The 19,830-nt window shown below is 32.9% G+C and overlaps 5 protein-coding genes across 6 annotated transcripts; 1 reads left to right on the forward strand and 4 right to left on the reverse strand.

Moving 5' to 3' along the window:
* Positions 1–312: 312 nt before the first annotated feature.
* LOC145602316 (uncharacterized) lies at positions 313–4,568 on the reverse strand. The gene is made up of 5 exons (XM_081658506.1): positions 4,295–4,568; positions 2,174–2,292; positions 1,666–1,723; positions 1,291–1,368; positions 313–718 (listed from the first exon to the last, which is right to left on the reverse strand). The coding sequence occupies exons 1-5, from the start codon at positions 4,464–4,466 to the stop codon at positions 525–527; spliced, it is 621 nt and encodes a 206-aa protein (XP_081514632.1). The 5' UTR covers positions 4,467–4,568; the 3' UTR covers positions 313–524.
* A 5,068-nt stretch (positions 4,569–9,636) lies between these two features.
* LOC145600120 (uncharacterized) lies at positions 9,637–12,515 on the forward strand. 2 transcript variants are annotated; one of them, XM_081656008.1, is made up of 7 exons: positions 9,637–9,845; positions 9,937–10,041; positions 10,350–10,436; positions 10,570–10,620; positions 11,076–11,169; positions 11,262–11,346; positions 11,439–12,515. In XM_081656008.1, the coding sequence occupies exons 1-7, from the start codon at positions 9,711–9,713 to the stop codon at positions 11,704–11,706; spliced, it is 825 nt and encodes a 274-aa protein (XP_081512134.1). In that variant the 5' UTR covers positions 9,637–9,710; the 3' UTR covers positions 11,707–12,515. The 2 variants fall into 2 exon arrangements, with proteins under 2 accessions (XP_081512134.1, XP_081512136.1); XM_081656010.1 differs by lacking the exon at positions 10,350–10,436.
* A 102-nt stretch (positions 12,516–12,617) lies between these two features.
* LOC145600119 (peroxidase 64-like) lies at positions 12,618–14,141 on the reverse strand. Its single transcript, XM_081656007.1, has 4 exons — positions 13,938–14,141; positions 13,638–13,826; positions 13,155–13,317; positions 12,618–13,053 (listed from the first exon to the last, which is right to left on the reverse strand). Exons 1-4 carry the CDS (start codon positions 14,139–14,141, stop codon positions 12,659–12,661), a joined length of 951 nt encoding a protein of 316 aa, XP_081512133.1. The 3' UTR covers positions 12,618–12,658.
* A 2,528-nt stretch (positions 14,142–16,669) lies between these two features.
* Positions 16,670–18,291, reverse strand: LOC145600118 (peroxidase 64-like). The gene is made up of 4 exons (XM_081656006.1): positions 18,064–18,291; positions 17,766–17,954; positions 17,331–17,493; positions 16,670–17,147 (listed from the first exon to the last, which is right to left on the reverse strand). Exons 1-4 carry the CDS (start codon positions 18,265–18,267, stop codon positions 16,750–16,752), a joined length of 954 nt encoding a protein of 317 aa, XP_081512132.1. The 5' UTR covers positions 18,268–18,291; the 3' UTR covers positions 16,670–16,749.
* Positions 18,292–18,538: 247 nt separating this feature from the next.
* On the reverse strand, positions 18,539–19,817 carry LOC145602704 (uncharacterized). Its single transcript, XM_081658871.1, has 2 exons — positions 19,486–19,817; positions 18,539–19,418 (listed from the first exon to the last, which is right to left on the reverse strand). The coding sequence occupies exons 1-2, from the start codon at positions 19,815–19,817 to the stop codon at positions 18,539–18,541; spliced, it is 1,212 nt and encodes a 403-aa protein (XP_081514997.1).
* Positions 19,818–19,830: the final 13 nt, after the last annotated feature.

The raw sequence follows: 19,830 nt of genomic DNA on the forward strand, positions 1-19,830 counted from the left end.
AACCCTTTCCTTTGCTCTCTTTTTCCTTGGGGATTTAATGTACCTAACCTATTAATTAATTACAATTAATTAGTGTTACCATCACATTTCATGAAACATGAGCTAATGAGTATTTTCGAGCCTCTATTGTCGTCACTCTAATCAAGCAAAATTATGTGACTAACCCGTGGCCCTCGGATAGCGATGTTTCTCCCTACATTATGGGACCAATTTGAGCACATATTTTTCACAAACATGGAACATGTTTTGCTCAATGTAATTAGAGCTGCAATTACATGTAGACAGAATGATATTTTTTTTACGGGGACGGGATGATCATTCTGATAAGTACCATAGATTAATCAACTTGCTAAGTTGAGAAGAACACAAATTTCTGTACAACAATAAACTTCAACTACATTTTCTTAATTCAAAGTGATACCACAAGAAAATCCCAAACCAAAAGAAGGAATCAATAGACAAATCAGATTGATAAAACAAGATTACCAGAGGCGCTTTGAGAAGGGTCGTCAAATTGAGCTATCTTACAAGGGCAATAGTAAGACGGGGCAGGGAATAAACTCTGCCAGGAGATTTGCATCAACATGCTTGGAATGTATTGCTTCCATGCTTAAAACAACCAAATCTAAACTCAGATCATCAGCAACTTCCCCAATTATGGCTGTAGGTTTACTTCCTTCCCCGAGTTTCTCTAGCAATTTAAATTCCTGAAACCCACCTGTCATTGAATTGAAAAAACTCAATAACTAAAAACAATAAGAAGGGTGCACATATGACATGGATGTCTGATTCAGCTAGCACTGGCAGAACATCCACAGATTGATGACCCCTGCCTTTAGTAATGGTTGGTTTGGATAATGATAAGCGAAGTATAAATAGCTTGTCTCTACATAAAAAACATAATGCAAGGGACTTGCTGGATCAAATACATGATTATATCTAGCAATAACATGTGCTCAAGTAGTGAAACAAACTACAATGCTTAGACTCTTCAATTGGATTTAAAACCTAGAGAGCAAGCAACACTTGACATTTCAAATAATAATATCCCAAAAAGATGGAATCACTAGGGGGAAAGAAAAAAAAAATAAAAACAAATTTCAGCCCTCCAGATTCAAATCAGGCCCTCATTCTTATCCCTAAGTCCAAGTTTAACCCAGATCAAACATGCATAGAATGAATGGTTTTATTCTTCATCCACCTAACCTCAATTTGAGCAACCACAGTAGAAAAGACAAGCAAAGTGTGGGATGGGTATTGAGCAAAGGGAGGAAGGATAGATCTGCATACCTTCAGATAAATGCCAGCGAATGCTGCCCAACTGCGTTTCATGCTCAGGATGCGACTCTTTCGACTTGTCATCAATAACTGCAATGAGCATAAAGTTCTAATAGCCAGTAATCTAGCACTAGAAAAAGCCTTTGATGAAGAAAATTGTTACTACAGCTCAGCCATACATTATTAAGTATTACAATTGCATAAAACACCACCACCACCACCAGCACAATTCATAAGTGACAACTTCGCATCAAGTTCATTTAAGTGGAGGTGTAAAATATGCAGCTTTACTGCCTTACCATATTTTTAGAGTAGCAGAGTCCCAAGTTTTGATTCTATAATGCAGCATATATATATATTGAGCAAAGGTATGGTCAGAATACATACCTACAACTGTTATGTCTGCTCCATACTTTTTTGCCAAAGCAGCAGTAGTTGCAGCAGCCTGGCAATAAATTGATTGACGGATGTAGGAAAATGACACAAGTCAAACTTTCCATATTATGAACAGAATAAATATTACTTTGAGTGTAAATTAAGCTGTAGGTAAAAAAAAAACGTTCTAATGGCATAAATTGTATAAGGATATAGCTCATGCATCCATGTAATCAAGATAAGTATTATTTATGTGAGAGACAAGTTGCGCAGTTATAAGGAGAGAGGATTCAGGAGAAATTTCTCAAATCATGGATCATGAAAAATATATTAAGATGCCATCAAAACATTTATCATGAATGTAATTGCTCTATATTACTAAACATATAAAATGATGCCATCAAAACATTTATCATGAAATATTCATTCATTAATATTACACTACAAGGTTAGAAGATTGCCATAGTGGATAAAATATAACATGACCTATATCTCTAGAGTCACTGGCTTATTATGATACCTGTCTTGTTCCCTCTGAGAGATACGGATTTCTATCAGTGATGGGCAGAAGCAAATGTTTGAATTGAGTAAAGGCGTCCACAGCAACATTGACTTCAGATTCTTGAGCCTTAACCTTAACTGAGAACATCCATCACAGTGGTATTAATTCAAAATCCCTGCACATTATTATCAGTAGTCTACAAAAAATTGACTGTATAGTTATCAGCAAAGTTAGAAGCCTTTATGATACTTTCCCTTTTGTCTTTAATTATATCATGGGCTGCTCATTTATTATTATAATTTCTCTGTGTAAGTTTCTTTGCATACAGAATTACAGATATTATAATGTAGGTTGCACAGTTGTAGCAATTAAACATATTGGTTACAAACAACAAGAACAGCGTACATGTAATAATTTGATACGAAGTATATACAAATAAAAAATGCTCTACTGTAGCAGGTTTCATAATTAAATCACAGATGACTTTTAACTAATGACTCTTCTAACTAGCGGCTCTATCATGGGGAGACAACATAAAAACACATTAATACATTCTTGTCAATTTATTTCTATCTTAGTCCTCATCACCAAACTATAGATGTTACCAAAAAAAAAAAAAACAAAAAAAAAACAAAAAATAATTCAGGATCTCCTACAAGATGCTTCACTCTTAAATCAGATACTTCTCTTTCAAGATTCCTTCTCTTTTGCTGCCAAATTGAATCTATTTATGTGAATCTGTATAAACGCACAACCTTTCTAAAACATATGCAGAATTTTCTCTTCAAGGGCACCTTCTAGAAACTTGAAGCATACATTCTCTATGGAAGCTACTTAAAATATCTAAAAAGGCTAAAACAGGTACTGAAAAACATTATCTACACCCGGTCTTCAATGTCCACAGACTACTGAGCTATCTTTCAGCACTCAGCAGGTATAGTCTTTTATAAAAAATGTATTGCCAGAATTAATATCAGACTCCCAGCTGTGAACCTAGAATTACTTCAGATCCAATTTCCAAACCTCCTCACAAAGAGGTTACATTCCTCAAAATTTCAATATGTTAATGTGATACAAAAACCTACCAATCCAATCCTCATAAGTAAATCTACAGAGAGAGTGGATCATATACCATCACTGAATTCCAGAGTAATTGAAGGGGCTAGAAACATCAACTACTGATTAACCAAGCAACCGATAACATATCACACACAATAGAAAAAAAAAAATTAAAAAAAAAAAAAAAGGCCATGTAACAACCAGTGAAGTAAGGAGGGTAGCTTCATCAAACAAGTACTGTCAAACATCCTCTACACTTTCAATTTGATTCTAAGCAATATGCACAAGTACAATCAATATTGAACTCAAAGCCAAAGTGTTTTCTTGGAATAGAATAGCGGAACAATTTCATCTTAAGGTTTGATCATATTATTACTGACTCAAAGTCATATTCATTCACCCGAGAAGACAATTTTGGTAATCACCCGGTTTCCTTTCCTAATTAAAATCACAGCCATTATCACTTCAGTTCAAAAGCTCATCACATAAAGGTTATATTCCTCAAGCTACCAAATTAATCTAATTAGTGGTGAATTGAAATAAAAATGCTAATACAATCCACACCACCATAATACATGGAGCACTTCGTCCTCCGATCACACCAGCAATATGCCTAGGTAATCGATGAAAAAATGACCCGACAATGACGACCAAAACTACCAAGCTATTGATATTAAAGCCACAAGTTGTTAAGTGGAATTAAAAAAAAACTTCATCATTCCTCACATTTATTGGCAGAACCCTTAAAAATCATGCAGATTACTAGTATAGAGTTTTACAAATAAGATACTTGTATATTACTAGTTAAGAATTAGATTCTCTAATTACAAATCAAGTTACTTGAGTATCATCATAACCTAACTAGAACTTCCTAGTAATTAATCGATCAAATGGCGAAATTTAACAAATTCAAATTTCATAAACAATAAGACATTTATAAAATTGCCGAATATCTTGCAATTGAAACCTACATTAATCAAGAGAAATCCTAATTGCGAGCAGATTTTAAGACAATAAATTGATAATCATAGCAAATTACGAAATCACAAAGAAATTAGGTTGAATAAATTGAAAAATTACCGGAATGAGCGAGTCTAGTTGGAGAAGAGAAGCAACAGAGATTGGGGTTTTTGAAATTGGAAGATGGGGAAAGTAAAAGAGATAGAGAAGAAGGGGAAGTTTTGAATGGAGTCCTGGGAATGGTAAAGGGTTCGATTGGAGGAGCGACGACCATGGAGTGAAGAGACGCCATTAGAGACGAAGTAAGGTTTGAGAAGAGAGAGAAAATGGATTATGGTAAACTCTGGATGTTGCGGTGGGTCGAGAAAGACCAAAAAGGCTCTAGTTAATGATGGTTTTGTCACTGCCCAGATAAAATACAGAGTTGATCTAAAACAGTGGGAGTGTGGGACTGTTCCCTTGTCAAGTCCTCCATCCATCCCGAAAGAACGACCTATTTTGGTTGATTTCGCGGGTATTAATAAAATTAAACAAAAAAAAGTTAAAATACATTGGAAAGATGAATTTACAGAGGGTTTATAAAAAAGTACTCCGTACTAGAGAGAGATAGTAATAAATGTACATGGAAAAACAAAATTTTATATGGGGAAGCTAAATTTGCACAAATACTTATTGCAAATTGGTTGGTATCTTAATGCTAATAGGTCATTCTTTTTGGGACTAAAATTAGGCCAAATGGGTCGTTCTTTCGGGGACGGAGGGAGTATCCGTAATTTCTTGGGTCTAACCGTCTAATCCGTAATGGTATCGTGATACAACGGCGTGTTTCATTCATCTAATTTTCACTCATTAGATCTTATTAGATGTAATTTAAAATTTGATAAACATTTATCAAAATTTATTTTCTCCTACACTCATCTAATAAAGACAATATGAATTTAACTGAATTTACTGGACCTAAAGTAAGTAAAATTTGGTGAATTAAACAAATGCTTGGTTCATTGGTTGGTTTACTTCACCTTATTTTCACCAAACTATAAGGTGAATAAAACATGCACCCGGTTCGCCTTATCATTATTATTCTTGAATGTATTGAAGTTAATCTTTATTAATTCCATATATGTATTGTATTCTTCAAAATTACAGAGAAATAAAAATTTATAGTAAGAATTTACATGCCCTATATACAATTTATTTATAGGGGCAAAAAGGGCATAATTTGGGTATAACCGCAAATGGAGCGGCTCTTTTTAACCCTAATTTACCTACGTGATTAAGGGGGCAAACTTTAAGAGGTACTAAATAAAACATTTTTTAAAAAAAGAAAACTGGAGCAGAATTAAATTAAATCAAGTTCCATCAAAAATCATATGACTATGGTGAAAAGGTCCAAAACAAACACACTCATCACATCCCCTAGAATCCTAGTAGATAAAGTATTTCCAACTCGTTTTACATGAGAACATTTACAGAAATCAAAAGACAAAGAAATTACTTTACTAATTACGCCTCAATTAATTTCCGTGATAAACAAATTTCGTTTATCATAGAACAAAACAAGTACTCCGTATTAAAACTTACTAGATGAAAGCCCGTGCGATGCACGGTTTTTTCATACATTTTTTTTACAGGTGTTTTTTTCATATATAAATCTCAAGAAAAGTTATCTTTCTTAGTTAAACAATACGGAGTATAATTTAATTACTATTGTCTATCAAATAGGATAATTTTTATTATTTTTATGTAAAAATGTGGCTTTATCTGTTGATGTATCTCAAGAAAAGATAATTTTCTTACTTAAACCATATAATATTTTAATGATAGTAATTTATAATGTGACCTTATCGGTTTATGTTAGTTAAGTGGCAATATTAAATCTTATAATACTAAAATAAAATATAATGAATCACTGATTGTGTCCGTTATTGAGTTCTAAACCAAGAATTTTATGTTGTTTTAACTTCTGAAATACGCTTCTTTGCATATAAATATTGTTGGTACTTGGGATTCCCATAAAATTTTATGTTTTTTCTAAATTTAAAGTACTGATAAATTATTAGCATTGAATATGATAAAATAATTTCAATTTAATTCAGGATAAAGTAGGCATTAAAGATTATTTATCAATGGTAAACCTCAATTTGTTATATCTAGTTAAAATCTGTCATTAATGTTATAGTTGACTTAATATAACAAATTGAGGTTTCCCATTGATAATAAAATTTAAGAATGTTTACCACTTAGAAAACCAAAAAGTTGGAGTTCACCAAAGAGAATTTCCCTATATTTTATTTGTTAATAGAATAAATGATAAATGATAAGCGCATATTTTTTCTTATTTGCAAGATAAAAAGAAAGGATTATTTTTTATTTTAATGATTTATTAGTTTTTTTAGCTAATCCAAAATTGAATTTTTATTTTATTTTTATTTTTTTACTATTTTTTTATAGAACGTAGTTTATATTTTTTTATTAGATTATTTTTAATTTATATTTTTTATATCACTTTTTTTTTTTGTAAATAATATCACTTTTCTTATTACATTATTATTTTATCTAATCTAAAATTGAAATTTTTTTATAGTAATTGAACATGATTTTTATTACAATTGTACTTTTTTAACTTGAAATTATCTTTCTTATATAAATTTAATTTTATTACCATCATTATTGTATTTTATAACTTTTCAAATATGATAATTGAACATTTTATTTCTCACAATTTTTAACTTGAATGTAGTTTATGTTTATTATCTTTCAATCTTTTTTTTTTTTTTTTTTTGATAAAACTTAAATTTTTTTGTTATAAGTATATACGAAGTATTATTTAATTGATAATTTAAATTTTAATATCAAAATATAACTTATTCATGAGTTCTTTTTAAATTATTTAATCCTATGTTTTAAAAAAAAAATTATTTAAATCCTTATATCTGAAGTTGATTTTTAGTTTTCTCCAAAAAAAAAAATAACAAAAGATGATTTTAATTTTTTTTTTAAAAAAGATAGTTTTCAAAAATAAATCACTATTCATTTATTTATATCAACGTGGCAAAATTCTTAAATCTCATTCGTCAGTTTTACTTAGATGACAAGTGAATTTTAAAATCTAAAATAAAATAGAATCTAATTTTTAATTGGTCGAAATAAGACCTTTGCTTATGTGGCGCGCCAAATGCTCCCAAAAAATGTCTACTTTATTTATATATATTTGATATTAGATTAATCGAATATTTAGATAAAACCATTAATTTTATAAGATAATTTTTATATCCCATGATTTTATATATAAAAAATCACACAAAAAATAATTTTTGTAATTACACATTTAATCATTAAGTATTCCAAATAAACACAATGTAAACAATAATCACAAATATACATTTAAACATGAATTTTAAAAATTAAGCTAAAAAATAACCCATTCATTGATGACCTAATAAAATTGACACAAAATTCATTTGATGTTGTTTTGTATTGATATCAAATTTTGTTGATGGAGTATGATGCGTCAATTTATAGTGATAAATATCACAAATTTTGATTTAATTATAATTAAAGAATAATTTTTATTTACTATCACAAACACCATCAAAATTTATCTTATAATGGTAGATATAAATCCTATATCTAAAGATGATTTTTTTTAAAGATAATAGTTAGTTTATTAAATAAATTAAATCCTAAAAAATCATTATTCGTTGTTTTTACCTACGTGGCAAAATTCTTAAATCTCATTCGTCACTTTTGTTTAGGTGGCAAGTGAATTTTTTAATTCAAAAATAAAATTTTTTCACATTAAATTTAGGATTTTTTAATATTTTTATTTAAAAAATATTATTTTTTAAAAAAACAACAACAGATAATAATTTAGGATTTAAATTATTTGTTTTTTAAAAAAATATTTTCACATTAAAGATTTTAACCTAATATGTAACCGATAATATATCATATTAACAATTTTTTTTTTTGAAAGATATCATATTACAATTTACTCATATTTTAAAATTCAGTTGTCATATAAATAACAACCACAAATAAAATACAAAAAAAAAATAACTAAAGTCGCATTATAAATTACATTAAAAAAATATATATTTTCTAATAAGCAATAACACTTTGATTAATAAATTATGTGTTTTTTGTTTGAAATTATTAAATAGTAAAATAAATCAAATGATTTACAAAAAACTTAGAATGTATACGAAAATATATTTTTTTTGAGATTTATATATGATAAAACCGTGCATCGCACGGGCTTTCATCTAGTAATAATAAAATTAGGAATAGTATCAAACTATCAAAGCAAGGTTACCGTCTCACACAAAAATAACAATACGAAGTCATGATGATCAAGTTTTTAAAAGATGTAAGCCCGTGCGATGCACGGTTTTTAAATATTTCATTTATGTATTTTTTTTTTTGTAATTTCTTAATATTTTTTGTTTTTATTTTCTATTCTATTATTTTAACATTAATTTAAGATAAAATATTTGTTAAGTTTTAAATTATTCTTATTCAAATTTTACGTATATAGAACTTGAATTTATAAATTGAAATAAATATTATCTCATTCATCTGATAGTTAGATAAAATCATTAAATCAAAATATATTTTTTAATTTCTAATTATTTGTTAAAATAATATAAATCCTAATGTAAAAGATAATATAATAGATAATTTTTTTTTTTCATTATTTAAATCTTAAATTACTATTTTTTGTTTTCAATTCTCAAATTTCATTTGTTAATTTTTTCTTAAATGGAGATTGAAAATTTAAATTCTAAATTAATATATAAATCTAATTTTCATTGGTCGAAATATTACTTTTGCTTATAATTTTTATATACATTTTGTATATAAATATTTTTTTGGTGATATCTTAATTGTTTTCTTGCATTATAAGTTTTAAAAATTTTGTATGAAAATATCATATCATCAGATTTTTACATAAAACCATTAACATCAAATGATAATTTATATTTTTTAAATATCAAAATATAATTTTTAGTTTTTTAAATAATATAAATCCTAATATCTAAAGAAAATTTTTAGTTTTGTAACAAATAAAAATGATAAAATTAGTGTTCTTAAATAATTAAAATCCTAATAAATTACCGTTTGTCGTTTTTACCTACGTGGCAAAAATTTAAAATTTCATTCGTCACTTTTGTTTAGGTGGCGAGTGATTTTTTTAATTCTAAAATAAAATAGAAATGTAATTTTTAATTGGTCGAAAATATACCTTTTCTTATGTGGCGCTTCCAATGCTATCCAAAAATGCCTACTTTATTTATATAAATATTAGATTAGATTAGATTAGATTAGATTTTTATTAAATTGATTTACCAATTAAGATCCGATGCTGCCCCAATTAATCACCATGAAGTAGCAATCAAACCTTTCCCTCAAGTAGCGGTTTTATTCGTTTTCCCGGATAAACATATCACATAGATAAAACTTTTCTCCTAAGCTACACCGAATTTTATTGTGTAAAATTAAAGGTTACTCCGTAATAATACTATCCCCGGTTGAAATGCCCCTGAAACGGGAGTATGACGGCAACAACGCCGCCGTTTCGCCGGAAGATGACCAAATGATTACCTTATCTCTCCATTCTTTCGGCGAATCCGATGACGATAATCATGGCGTCACTATTCAAATAATCGAGGTACTGAATTCTCACTCATCATCTCATTTTGTTATTGCTACCAAAAATTTGAAAATTTTACTCTGATTATTGTTTTATGTAATATTCGTAGAATATGAAAGAAGAGTATGGTATGTTTGTATGGCCGTGTAGTGTTGTTCTTGCTGAATATGTTTGGCAACAACGATCCCGTTTTTCTGGAACTTCGGTTACTGAGGTAATTTCTTATGCAAATTTGACTTATACTAATCACAAATATACAACCATGTCTTCAATTGTGTAATTTATGCTATATACTCTTGAAGTTATTTATCGCGCATGTATTAAGAACTTGTTAATTAATTGTTTGATAGTATCTAATGCGGTTTTTTTAATCATATAATGACACATTGTGCAAGTAATATTACATTGATATTGTGAGTGATTAAGAAAAATTAGTCGAGTTGTGGGTATTTTAACTATTTTTCCAAGCTAGGGAGAAGGGTATTATGTGCTGAATTGGGTTATTTGGGGATGTGGGTGCAGCTGGGTGCTGGAACCTCCTTACCTGGGTTGGTGGCGGCGAAAGCGGGGGCAAATGTCACTTTGACAGACGATTCTAGAAGAGTGGAGGTTAAGGATTTTTCTCTTTTAGCCTAATCAAAGTAACTTATTGTTACATACAGCTGTATGATGATTTAATTTTATGAGTTGTTTGATGTTAATTAATATTTCACAACTACATGGGTTAATTGCTGTACTGCAGGTGCTGGAGAACATTAGGAGAGTTTGTGACTTAAATAAGCTGAGCTGTAAGGTAATGTCTGACCCCTGTATTATTTTGCTTCACCGAAAAATTTTGGATAAGTTCCCGAAAGCCTGAAATTGCTGCATGCATTTTGGTTTAGTTTGTGTTGTATTGATTATATAAATAATATGGTTAAAGCAACAAATAGGAAGGAAATAAATCTGGCCAGAAACTCCAAGGGGTTATAGTTATAATGCTACAAAACATTTCTTTGCGAGTGTGATTAAATTTTACAGTACTTGCATATGTCTAGAGAACATTCAGTTTTGTAAAAGGAGGAATTTCTCTTGCAATTTAATGCTTTATGTGGAAAGGAAGGGTTCTGCTTATTTGAATGACCGGCATAAAGCCATAAAGATAAATTCTCTCCCCCATTTACTATGTTCATTGACTATTCGATTTCATCACTTTCTTACCCGTTCAAAATTCACATATCTTTGCCTGCTAACCTACTCTTGATGCAGGTAAAGGGACTCACATGGGGAATCTGGGATGCACAGATATTCGATTTGCATCCCCAAATATTACTTGGAGCTGATGTATTGTATGATACCAGTGGTATGAGAAACCAAGGCTTTTGTTTTTTGTGCCTTTAATCTTTATACAGGTAAAAGCTAACACTGATACTATACCTGTTTCATTTAAGCTAGCCTTTGATGATCTCTTCAGCACTGTCGCATTCTTGCTTCAAAGTACTCCAGGATCAGTTTTTATAACAACTTATCATAACCGAAGGTTTGTATTTATTTATACTGCCGTATATTATCCACAAAATACCTATACAATTTTTGTTTTGGCCCGTCTTTCTAATTCTTATGTATATGCAGCGGACATCATCTTATAGAATTCTTGATGGTTAAGTGGGGTTTAAAATGTATAAAACTCTTGGATGCCTTCTCATTTATGCCATCTGATAAAGCATCTGGACTTAGTGGTAATATTCAACTAGCTGAAATTGTTTCTATTAGCCAACAGGGTAAGTTGTTTCTGACTTATATGTCTTGTCAGATATGGATCTTTCATGTTTTACATGAATATATAATTTTATTAGATGGCTCTCTTCATTCAGTGACGTCTTCCTCCAAAGACGGCTAATTATCAATTGCTTTCATCTTTGCTGTGGGATTGTAGTCTTCAAAATACCTCAGATTAAATGCTGCTGTCATTGTCTGATACAGCAGTCCTGGGCTAAGGCTGACAATTCCAAACAAATGAACTGATATGCTCAGCCAAAAAATATAGAAAACAATGAATTGATATCCAGTTTAGTAAAGCATTTCACTGCAGAAAAAGTTATACATCTCCCTGGAATAGTATGCAAGACACTGTCTTCAGGGTGCCAAAATTCAAGTTTTGAGGTGTAAGTTGCTGCTTTTTAAGGAATATATGGACAACTTCTGTTGAACTTGATTTTCTGTGAATGTTGAATAATTGTCTTAAAGTTTCTTACAAATGTTAGCCAGATAGAATTGTCTCGCCACAGGTTTTTTTTGCCATGTGGAAGCCTGTTAAAACGAGAGGCTTTATCATTTTAAGCCTGACTAGTTCATCTAGGTGGAATTAGAACCCCTGTGACTAACAACTCTTTTGAGAAATTGTATTGTCCAAATATATATGACACACATTTGAACTCCTTACTTTACTTGAAATGAGCAATTTATTGTCTTTCTTTGTTGTTAAAATTTTAAGGTGATTTGTAGCTAATCCATCACAATAGACAATACTGCTATCTGCTTTGAAATACTGAAGCAAGTAGGATACACTTTATGCAAAGGACAATGCAGCGCACTGCCACACTTAATCAAGACCTCTATTCCCTTGTCCAGGGATCTCAACAAATAACCTTTTAGTTGATTTTCTTCAGAAAGGATGTTTTTAAGTTGGACCTTCTGTAGAAATTCATCCTAGTATGACTTTATGAAATAGGGAATAAATGGCTCACACACAGCAAACTAAGGCAATCCATTATGCTTGATTGCCTTGACTAAACTTTTCTAATGGTCTACATTGTAGTATTTAACTTAGATATCCCGAAGGTCAATTTGGCTCAATTGACCACCCGGCAATTCTTTCGTACTTCCTGCCCTCCTGTGATGCTGCTCATCTTGATCATAGACTTAGCAAACGCCTCATAGAAAGCTTTCTTGGAACCAGCATATTGGTAAACCAATTTTTTGGTGCTTGGAGAAGTGAGCAAGGCTTGGTCTGAAGAAAACAGGCTCTTTCCTTGAAGAATTAGCTTGTAATACGTGTTGTCAAACATTGTTGGGGAAGGGTCCATGTTGGAACCAGCATTTTTCACTTGACTGTGTGCAGGGCACACTCTTTTTAAGCTGGCAGCAAAGGAAGGATTGATTGAGGGGTCAACGTCATGAGTTGTGTCAAAGTTGTGCAACCGGTTTTGGAATGACGAGCAGTGGGAGAATCCGAGACTGTGTCCACCTGCAGAATGAAGAAGGTTAGTTGAATTCTTTGTATCCTCACTGAATGTCTAGCATTGATGTAAGGAATTAGTTTACTCCTTCCCCTGTTGTTTTCTTTACCTGAAAGAGCTACTAAATCTCCGAGGTTTAGGCCTCTTTGAGAGAAACTTTGTTGGAGCTGAGATAAGTTGAATGTGGGTGCTGGAAGTTGTCTTGTTTCACTGGCAAGTGATGTTCTCCCATCTTTCCTTCCTTTAGGCACATACCAAGTGGGACCACCTGCCTGTAAACATGAGAATGAAGCTAGTTCGTGAGAGAATTACAGATGCTGGAGAATCACTTTGATCAAGGATCATTTCTAAGGTTGTTAGGTATCTTTTAAAGCTATGAAATTAATTAGAAGATGTAGATGAAGGAAAATATATGTTAACTATAAGGAAAAAAAAGAAAAAGAAAAGTGGGACAAGTTGGGTCATCACTGAAGACTATGTTGTTGGGTCATTACTGAAGACTATGTTCTTTGGACTTGCAGCATTTGCTTTTTTCTGTTTTCTTAATTTCTACTGAAATGTGCTATAAAGCCTATGTGTACTATTTACTTACAAGGACTACTGCATCCCTTGCAGCTAAAGCCAATATGTCAGCACATGAGACAACTCCTGGACATGCATCTTCTACCGCCTTTTTTGCATTGTCAATGACAAAAAAGGCATGCAGCGAAAGGTTTGGAGGGCCGGATTTCTCTACTTTGCTGTTCCCAAATTTGTCTAGCAGCACAGAAGCATCACATCCCTTTAAAGGAGAAATAGGAATTTTCCCATCAGTTGAACACATACAAACATAAAACTCACACATGATGACATAAAGTTAATGCTGGCAAAGTTTGGAGGGTGAGATTTATACCCTTATGAAGCAATCATGGAAATGCATGCGAAGCAGGGCAGCTGGGACTGTTTTATCTTCTGTGAATGCTTCCTTGACTACATTTGTGACGATATCCTCCACCGAAGGACATGTCTTATCATAGTAATTTGAGCTCAAAGCATCACCAAGGGAAAATACTGAGGAAATGAGAAGGGAGCTGAAGACTGCAACTGCAATTGCCATGGTGCGATTCTCTGAACTGTTACTTTCTCTTAGTTTATTGTTGAAAGTGAAATGGGTACGAATGAGTATTTATAGGTACATCAAGAGTGAGAGTAGTGAAGGTGATATAGAGTTACTGACATAGAGAGTGACAGAATAACAGAGTTGTTAATGTGACAGATTTTGGATGTTGGTTTACTAGTAATTAGTTCAGCCTAATGGTGATGAGTAATATTTAAGCATCCTTATCAGCAGAAATTCTGATCATATCTCCACTTTTATTCCTCAACTTTTCCCCAAATTATCAAGGTTACTTTTACTTGGTCTCTCCTGAACCTTCTGCATGTGATCCTATAGTGGTTGAGGACTCGAGGCTGACCGTGTCCTCAAATGAGGTAGCTAGTAATGGAATGCAAGTGTCAATTGATTGTTCTTAGTACAAATCGTTCTGTTGTTATTCTTTCAACTTTTTTCACACAATGCAGTTTCATTCGGCCTGTAATGGTTTTATCTTGATTAAGCTACACTAATCTTAGTTATTCAAACTCTTCGAAAGTGATCTACTCGTTTGAAATTTTTCGACTAGGACATGTTAAGACTGTCGATTCTGTCATTCTCTTTCGCCATTAGACAAGGGCATATGGGACTATGGGATAATAATTGGAGAGTTAAAGAATGAGAAGTGTTAACTGTATGAGATGATAGGATCATACTTCTCGTGATTGGTTTCATAGGTGTATTATTTGTTTCTTTTTGTGCCAAGTCAAAAAGAAATGTTACTTTGAAGGGATGTGACTAGAAAAAACACTTGGTTAGAATTGAGCTATCACGTTCGTTAATCACTGTTTCTTCTTTAATGCTTGCTGTTTAAGCTATAATTATTATCATGTAGAAATAATGCAGTGCACAAGCTAATAACAGATACTTCAAATCAGGTAGTAGGATTACATATTTAAGCAGCTACTAGCCGAGAAGATACAGATTAGATGCAAAAGTACTTTAGTAGCTAATATTGCGTACTGTTAAGGCTAACGAGTAACGACTGTATACTGAATTGACTGCGCTTCTCATTGTCGGTGTACTGCATTATTATTGCATTGTGGCTTTACCAATTTTGTGTCGGCAACTGTTGGCTCGTTAACTCTGATGTATACGCATAGCACATTTACAAATTTTTATTCAGGATGCATGTATTAAATAAGTGTTTTACCAAAAGGCGATAAAGAAATGAAAATGTGAGAGAATGTAATTTTACATGTAAGTATTAGATGGACATCATTGTTTAAAGTTAATCGAAAAAGTTATCATTGTCCCACGTAAAGATTTATAATGATTGTACATAAATATTCTACAAATGTTCTAATCATAGTCTCCTAAAAATACTTTATCCGTCCGGGGATAAAAATTACGTAGTATGATATATGTATGTTTACATATGACAAATTACACTTATTTTGCTAGTAGTAGGAGGGATAAATATGTTGTCAATAGCTATGAATATATTTAGGAAAAATCCAATAATAGTATGTTATTGTGGTCATCCTTGGAATTATGGTGTTTTTGTTACTTCTTTTATCTCTCCCAATACCAACTTCTCTAACTCACTGCCTTGCTACTAGTATGAAGTTTCCATGTGATGCATGTTGAAAACTACTAAAAACGTTAAGGAGGTTAAATTTATCGTATATCACATCCAAATGAAAGTTGCTGGTTTCCTTTTCACCTCCTGTCCTATGATTTGATGTTACCCTCGTAACTTGTTTCAAACATTTCAAGTACGAGTACGACTTCAACAAAGACCTTCCTGTTCACTACTAGTAATAAGAATTCGAGCAGACTGACTTGCTTATCGAGGAGTGACTCAAGTTGATATGCTAGACCCTTTAGAACTAAGCACAGTAGCTAGAGCTAGCAGGTTGATCACGCGATTAGGGAAAGAAGGAAGGAGTGGGAGCTAGTAGGTTGTGTTTTGTCTTTGTCATCACTACCACCAGACATGGTGTCTGGTGGCATGTGATTGTGTGAGAGGGATGGCCAATGAGCGTTTGCTGGTCTACCTAGAGCTGTAGAGCTAAGTACATCCGAGTGTATAGATAGAAATTCTCAAATATTCTAAAATAATTCCATAAATACAGAGTCTTAGCTTTAAGATATGAAATAGTTTTACAGTAATTGATGTTCTTCAAATAATTTGGTTATTCACAAAGGGTGTTATTCTTTATAGTAGTAATCATGAATATTGTTTCAAATCATGATCTTATGAAGAAACACTCCGTAATCAACCTGCTCTATCATAAGTAGCATCCTTCTTGTGGTTGGCTAATCTTCTTTACTATGTTCCTTTAATAGCTATTAAAAATTTGCCTAGTATTTTAGCAAGATTACCTTAATGAACAGAGGATTTCCTTCAGAAACAACGCGTTCTGATTGTTTACTCAATAAGGGTTAAAAACATTTAACTTCATTTTCAATTCTATTCCAGTACAAGTCTCACAACATAGCTATCAGCTAGTATACAATCTGAAACTGGAAACAAAACATGCTCTTAACGAAATAAAGGCAATGCATTGCACATTTGATTGCCTTAATTTTTTGTAATATGTTGCACATTTAACTTAGACACAAGCCCTTACGAATTGACCTTTCGACAATTCTTTCTAATCTCCTGTCCTCCAGTGATGCTGCTCATTTTAATCATAGACTTGATGAATGCTTCATAGAAAGCTTCTTTGGAACTAGCATATTTGTAGACCAAGTGTTTAGTACTAGGAGCTGTGAACAAAGCTTGGTCTGAAGAAAACAGGCTCTTTCCTTGAAGAATTAGCTTGTAGTATGTATTGTCAAACATTGTTGGGGAAGGATCTAGGTTTGAACCCGCTTTCTTCACTTTGTTGTGTGCTGGACAGACTTTCTCTAGGCTTGCAGCAAAGGAGGGATTGATGGAGGGATCAATGTCATGAGTTGCATCGAACTTGTGCAATCGGTTTTGGAATGATGAGCAGTGGGAGAACCCTAGACTGTGTCCACCTGCATTGAAGAGAAATGATTAATGTTTTTGTTCTGTCTTTCTGGTCTGTCACACTTAATCTGATTATCTTTCAGAAATAAATCGAAAAAAACAATTTCAGGTTAAGTTTAGAAAGGTTCAGATTAAATTTGAAATTTTGGGTGGTGATAGCGTGTTGCTTGATGTTGTCCTATGTTATTTACCTGAAAGTGCTACCAAATCTCCGAGGTTAAGGCCTCTCTGTGCAAAACTTTGTTGAAGTTGAGATAGGTTGAAGGTGGGTGCTGGAAGTTGTATTGTTTCACTAGCAAGCGATTTTCTTCCATCCTTCCTTCCTTTAGGAACATCCCAAGTAGGTCCACCAGCCTTTATGAGAAATACAATCAATTATACAACTATATGAAGAAAAGATGATCATAATCATAAAGTTTGAGTGTTAGGAATTTTTATGATGAGAATTTTACAGTTTTTACAACTTTTGCATGCATGTACTTTAAAGTTTCCTAGATAAACATACTTACAGATACAGAAACACTGCAGCTTACGAATTAATTTTTTATGATCATGTGAAAACATTCTCACATATAATAGCATGCCTTTCTTGTGTGATCGTTACAGAAAGATTATTGTTTACTTACAACGACTACTGCATCCCTTGCAGCGAGAGCCAATATGTCAGCACACGAGACAACTCCAGGGCAAGCATCTTCCACCGCCTTCTTTGCATTGTCAATAACAAAAAATGCATGCAGTGAAAGATTTGGAGGTCCAGATTTCTCTACTTTGTTGCTCCCATCTTTGTCTAGCAGGACTGAAGCATCGCATCCCTGCAAGCACATTTAAACTCTATTGAACATTTGAACACATATAAAAATTTATGAAATGTACAGAAACTGAACTATATATTCTGGCAATGCAAACTGATTTAGTAAATACCCTAATGAAACAGTCATGAAAATGCAAGCGAAGCAGAGCAGCAGGGACTGTTTTATCTGTCTGGAATGCTTCTTTGACTGCATTGGAAATGATATACTCAACATCAGGACACGTATTATCGTAGTGATTTAAGCTTAATGCATCTCCTAGGGAAAATGCAGAGAAGATTAGAAGCAAACTGAAGATTGCAGCAGAAATAGCCATGTTTATGTTTATGAATATTATTGCTGTTTTCTCTGTTTGTTTGCTGTTGAAGTTGATATGGATATCGAAGGGTATTTATAGCCATGTCTAGGGTAATAACAGAGAAAGGAGATTGATAGAGAGTGACAGAATAACAGAGTTGGTTATTAAAAGGTTTAGGATGTTGTTGGTTGACAACAGTAGATTAGTTCAGCCTAATAGGTGTTTTTTTTTTTTTTTTTTTTTTTTTTTTTTTTTTTTTTGACAATAGCAAAGGAACAAACACAAAAAACTAAGGAAAATTAATCATACTCGTGCGACAATTCCTGGCAATGTCATTTGCCCTCTTAACTTGGTCTCTTGACACCTTAAGGATGGTGCATCTATCAAAGCATTCCCCCATCTCTTTTATTTCACTTACCGTCCAAGAGATTTCCAAGTCATTACCTGTGTCATCTCTAAGGTTGTTGATCAGGGTGATTGAATCTGACAAGATAAGGATACCCTTTTTACCATGTGCATGAGCCCACTTTATCCCTTCCAAGCATGCCCAAGCTTCACAATGAAGGGCTGAGTTTGCAATGCCGTGTCTGCCTCCTTCCCCCGTTGCCATAATCAGTCCATTGCTCATGACTGACCAACCAATCCCTGCCCTCTTGGTTTTCTTATCCCAAGAACCGTCTACACTCATTATGAGGCTTTCAAATCCCTCCTTTTCTTGACCCAACTGAACATGGTTGAAGCCTGGCGGGAGAGGACTTCCATCCCTTTCCTCCTCCATATTTCTATGCTGTTGTTCATCCCTGTTCATAAAGATCTCATGGTCACTCATAGCCTTGTCAATGAACTCCTTAACAAGGCTGCATCCTCCAGCCTTACTATTGAAGCACCTCTCATTCCTTGTCTTCCATAATCCCCATAGAGTAGCTATAAACAAGGTACTCCTGGAGCTCCTCTTTCCATCCTCGCTATTAAACAGCAGGATAAAAGTCTGGATCCAATCTCTTAAAGACTCAAATCCAGTAGAGTCAGAGCAAATTGCCAGGGGGCTAAGCCCCCAGACTTCTTTTGCTAGAATACATAATCTGAAGAGATGTTGGCTATCTTCAGGTTCTTTCCCCGCAGTAGTCACATGTTTCATCCATTGGAATACCCCTGCAAGCCAAACTGACCTTTACAACCAGTCCATTGTGGTAGAGCTTCCATAAAAATACCTTCCATTTGGGTTGGATATTCAACCTCCAAATCAGCTTCACATAATTCTGGTCCTTATCATTATAAAGGCCACCTCTTGCTAATTCTTGGTTTTTCATAAGGAAGTAATAACCTGTTTTAACTGTGTATCTTCCCGAGGGGTGGAATTTCCAGTAGATGAAGTCATCTTTATTCGCAGACGGGAGCTCCATTGAAAGAATTGTCCTTGCACTTTCCCATTCAAAGCATTCCCTTACCTTTCCCGCTTTCCAAGTAGCAGTTTCCGAATTGATGAACTCACTGACCTTCCAGTTTCTAGCAGCACCTAATGTCTGGCTTGCATTGACGACTGGAATATTTCCATTAACCCAGGGCATGCTTATGGCTTTG

Source organism: Chenopodium album, chromosome 21 (assembly GCF_948465745.1).
Source record: "Chenopodium album chromosome 21, dcCheAlbu1.1, whole genome shotgun sequence".
Taxonomy (NCBI): domain Eukaryota; kingdom Viridiplantae; phylum Streptophyta; class Magnoliopsida; order Caryophyllales; family Amaranthaceae; genus Chenopodium; species Chenopodium album.